General features: G+C 30.5%; 1 protein-coding gene across 1 annotated transcript in view; it reads left to right on the forward strand.

The window, feature by feature from the left end:
• The first annotated feature begins 1,798 nt into the window (after nt 1–1,798).
• LOC107869906 (WAT1-related protein At2g39510-like) overlaps nt 1,799–4,134 on the forward strand; it is a 10,951-nt gene continuing 8,615 nt past the window's right edge. Inside the window, exons 1-3 of the mRNA XM_047410508.1 lie at nt 1,799–2,169; nt 3,525–3,587; nt 3,689–3,805. Of these exons, the coding sequence (XP_047266464.1) occupies nt 1,991–2,169; nt 3,525–3,587; nt 3,689–3,805 (359 nt within the window). The 5' untranslated portion in view covers nt 1,799–1,990. The remainder of the gene's footprint in view (nt 2,170–3,524; nt 3,588–3,688; nt 3,806–4,134) is intronic.

Genomic DNA, 4,134 nt, shown 5'->3' on the forward strand with positions numbered 1-4,134 from the left:
CCGTTTGACAAAACTTTTAAAACTAACTAATTTTTTGAGAAGTGATTTTCAAAAAAATTACTTTTGTAAGAAATAATTTGTGTCTGGATAATAATTTTTTAAATATATTTTTGAGTAATAATTAATATTTGATCAAACTTTTTCAGAGTTCTTCTAAGTGTATTTTTCTCAAAAATACTTTCAAAGAAAAATTATTTTTTTAAGTTCATGAAAAACAACTCATGCTACTTTTTCGAAATACTTATTTTCTCCCAAAAATTGAGCTAAACACCTAACGTTTTCAAAATACATATTTTTTTTTTGAAAAAAAAATTACTTGGGTATAATCCCCCCCTCCAATTGGTCATCCATATAGTGTTAGCATAATTTTGTGTTAAAATCTGACAAAAGAAAGGCTAATTTAACTGCAAGTTGTTTAGGCAGTTATTTGCTTCTTAATCACAATTAAATTTTAAATGTGAAAACAATTAACTTTAAACGTTATATATTCTTAGTGGATAATTTTTATAATCACATACATGTTTAAGATTGCAAAATTTAAAAAATTTATAGTCACACGAATGCCGATTCATAATTAAATCGCATGTTTTAGAGCCTTCATTTTTTTTTAAACCCCTTATATATATATATATATATATATATATATATATATATATATATTAATTCAAATTATAATATCACATTAAATCAAAATGGAGGAAGTATTATTTTCCAAGTATTGTTCAAACTATATCGTATTTATAAATACTATGCAATGATCTCAGGTATTGGCGGAGCCGGAATTTCAACTAAGAGGGTTCAACACCTACTATAGACATATAAAAAATAATTTTAATGGTGTATAAATGATATATTTTTCCGTCGAAGGGGGTTCGGATGAACCCTTGATGAAAGACTGGCTCCGCCCCTGATCTCATGATTCGTTTTCTTTAATTTCATTTTTTTCATATATTAATTGTGTGAAGGGGATCTTTGGAATAACTGGTGAAGTTGTCTCTATGTGATCAAGAAGTCACACATTAGATCAAGCCGTAGAAACATTTTTTGATAAAAATACAAAATAAGACTGCGTACAATAGATTCTTGTGGTCCGGTTCTTCTCCGAATCTCGTGAGTAACAAAAGTTTTAGTGCATCGGACTATTTTTTTTTCTTTTATTTTAGGGTATATTAATAATATGCTAAATTATGCAAAAAGAATTGTGTGTGGTTCCATCATCAAATCTTTTTATTTTTTATTGGACCTGAAAATATGCCTAGAATAACTTAGAAAAGTGATTTATACAATTTTTTTTTTATTTAATATGTATAAATAATCTATTCAATAATCATTAATGCTAAACAAATCTATTGAGTTGTTCTAATCTTGTTGGATAGAGTTACTTAATATCTGTTGCTGGTCAGAGATAGTTGGTAACTCGTGGATTTAGTCGGGGTGCGTGAACGCTGCCCATACACCACGATTATAAAAGAAAAACCATATTGGACTACATACGCAACAATAACAAACTTAGTGTAATTTTACAAATGAAATATGGAAAGAATGGCGTGTATACAACCTTATCCCTACCTCGTGAAGATAGAAAAACTGTCTCTGACAAACTTCCGGTTCAAGTATATACATACATACATACATACATACATACATACATACATATATATTACAATATTAAACACCCTTTTTATTCCTTTTTCTAATTAAATATTCAAGAATAATTGTATCCATTCTTTAAATATTCAAGAATAATTGTGTCCTTTCTTTAAATCTTCACTCAAAAGTATTTATTTTCTTTACACTAAAAAAGAAACATATTCTATATATATCTTCACCACAAGAATATTTTTGATTAAGAACAAGATCCCAAATATCTAATAAATTAGAGGAATAGAACCCCATTCTTAATTCCACATTAATTTTCTATATTTAGCTACTAAAATATGGTCATTATTTTTCAAAAATAAATAGGGCATTTTTTGCAAAGTTATTATATATGGCTATGGAGAAATTCAAACCTCATCTTCTTATGATTTTAGCTCAAATTTGTTACACTTTTTTGTATTTCATTACTCAAGCTTCATTCAATCATGGGATGAATCCACATGTCTACGTAACTTATCGACACATCGTGGGAGGTCTATTTATGTTACCGTTCGCCTATTTTCTTGAAAGGTACGTACTTATAACTAACACTCGATAGATGTTAATGATTTTAGCTATATATACTGACAATGAAAATAACCTTTTTATAACTTATCGACATGTTGTGGGAGGTCTATTTATGTTACCGTTCGCGTATTTTCTCAAAAGGTAAGTACGTATAACTAACACTCTGATATATGTTAATGATTTTAGCTATATATACTGACAATGAAAACAACCTTTTTATAACTTATCAACACGTTGTGGGAGGTCTATTTATGTTACCGTTCGCCTATTTTCTCGAAAGGTACGTACGTATAACTAACACTCAGTGTATTTTTAGGATTTTAGGTATATATACTAACAATGAAAAGACCTTTATATAACTTATCGACATATTGTGGGAGGTCTATTTATGTTATCGTATTTTCTCGAAAGGTACGTACGTATAACTAACACTCAGTATATGTTAAGGATTTTAGCTATATATACTGACATTGAAAAAACCTTTTATTAACTTGTCATGTTGTGGGAGGTCTATTTATGTTACCGTTTGCGTATTTTCTCGAAAGGTACATATGTATAACTAACACTCGATAGATATTCAAAATTTTAGCTATATATACTGACAATGAAAAGACCTTTTTAGACTATAACGACAACAACAATACCATATTCAGTGTATTCCTATATAGTGGGGTTTGGGAAGGGTAAAGTGTATACCACTACCTCCGGAGAAGTAGAGAGGTTGTTTCTGGTAGACCCCCGGCTTGAACAAAAGGACAGTAAACAAAGTCGTAATAAAACATGAGACAAGATGAAATAACAAAAATAAGACACCGACAGAGTAGTACTATACACTATCTAACCGAAAGCACACACCTCACCCAACCCTCCTAGCTAGAAAAACTCCAACCCACGTGCAAAGCCCTACGACTAATACCAGCTTGGCTATACCAAGATACTCCTATCTACTGGCTACGACTCATCCGCACGCACTAGCCCTCCAACCTAATTCACGTCCTCCATACCTTCCTATCTACGATCATATATATCCCCAGTAAGCTGTAACTGCTCCATATCATGTCTAATCACCTCCCTCCAGTATTTCTTCGACCTACCTCTACCTTACCTGAAACCATTCAGCCAACCTCTTACACCTACAAACTGGGTCATCAGTATCCCTCCACGAAGGACATTTTTTTTATGAACTTTGTATGTCAAGCACATAATTATGATTTACCTTTGAGTAACGAGAGTCTTATTGACATTCTTAAACTTGTGTACTACATACAAAATAAAAAAGGATAATTACTTTTTTGATCCTTTATTATTAATAATTATGTTTTTTTTCCTTGAAATATTTATTTATTTATTTTTTGCAGAGGAATAAGACCAAAGTTAACTATGACTTTGCTATTGGAGTTCTTTGTACTTTCTCTACTAGGGTAATTAAGCTCAATTAAACATCATTAATTATCCTTTTGAAATATAATTTTTTTGAAGCAAAATATAATACTAACTTTTTTTTTGTCATTAATTTTTTCAGAGTGAGTTTAACATTAAACATGTATTTTGTGAGCTTGAATTTCACTTCTCCAACTTTTGTGGCTTCTATGCTCAACACTATTGCTGCACTCACTTTTGTATTGGCAGTAATACTCAGGTAATTATTTAATTAATTAATTAATTAATTAATTTTTTTGTTGCTTAATTAAGTTTATTAATTACCTAATATATGACTAATTAAGCTTGCTTAGTCTTCCTTCATGTATTATGTTAATCTTGGACTAATTAAAACCGTATTTTTGGCAACCTTAAGGCCTACGTGGCACACTGGGTGAATCAACATACTAAAGGTCCATGTAGGCACATGTATGTGCCACGTAGGCACATGTATGTGCCACGTAGGCACATGTTGCTAAGAATATGATTTTAATTAGTCCAGGGGTAATAGGACCTTTTAAATTGGAGTGTGTCTCAACAATTTCGTTT

Source organism: Capsicum annuum, chromosome 4 (genome assembly GCF_002878395.1).
Source record: "Capsicum annuum cultivar UCD-10X-F1 chromosome 4, UCD10Xv1.1, whole genome shotgun sequence".
NCBI classification, from domain to species: domain Eukaryota; kingdom Viridiplantae; phylum Streptophyta; class Magnoliopsida; order Solanales; family Solanaceae; genus Capsicum; species Capsicum annuum.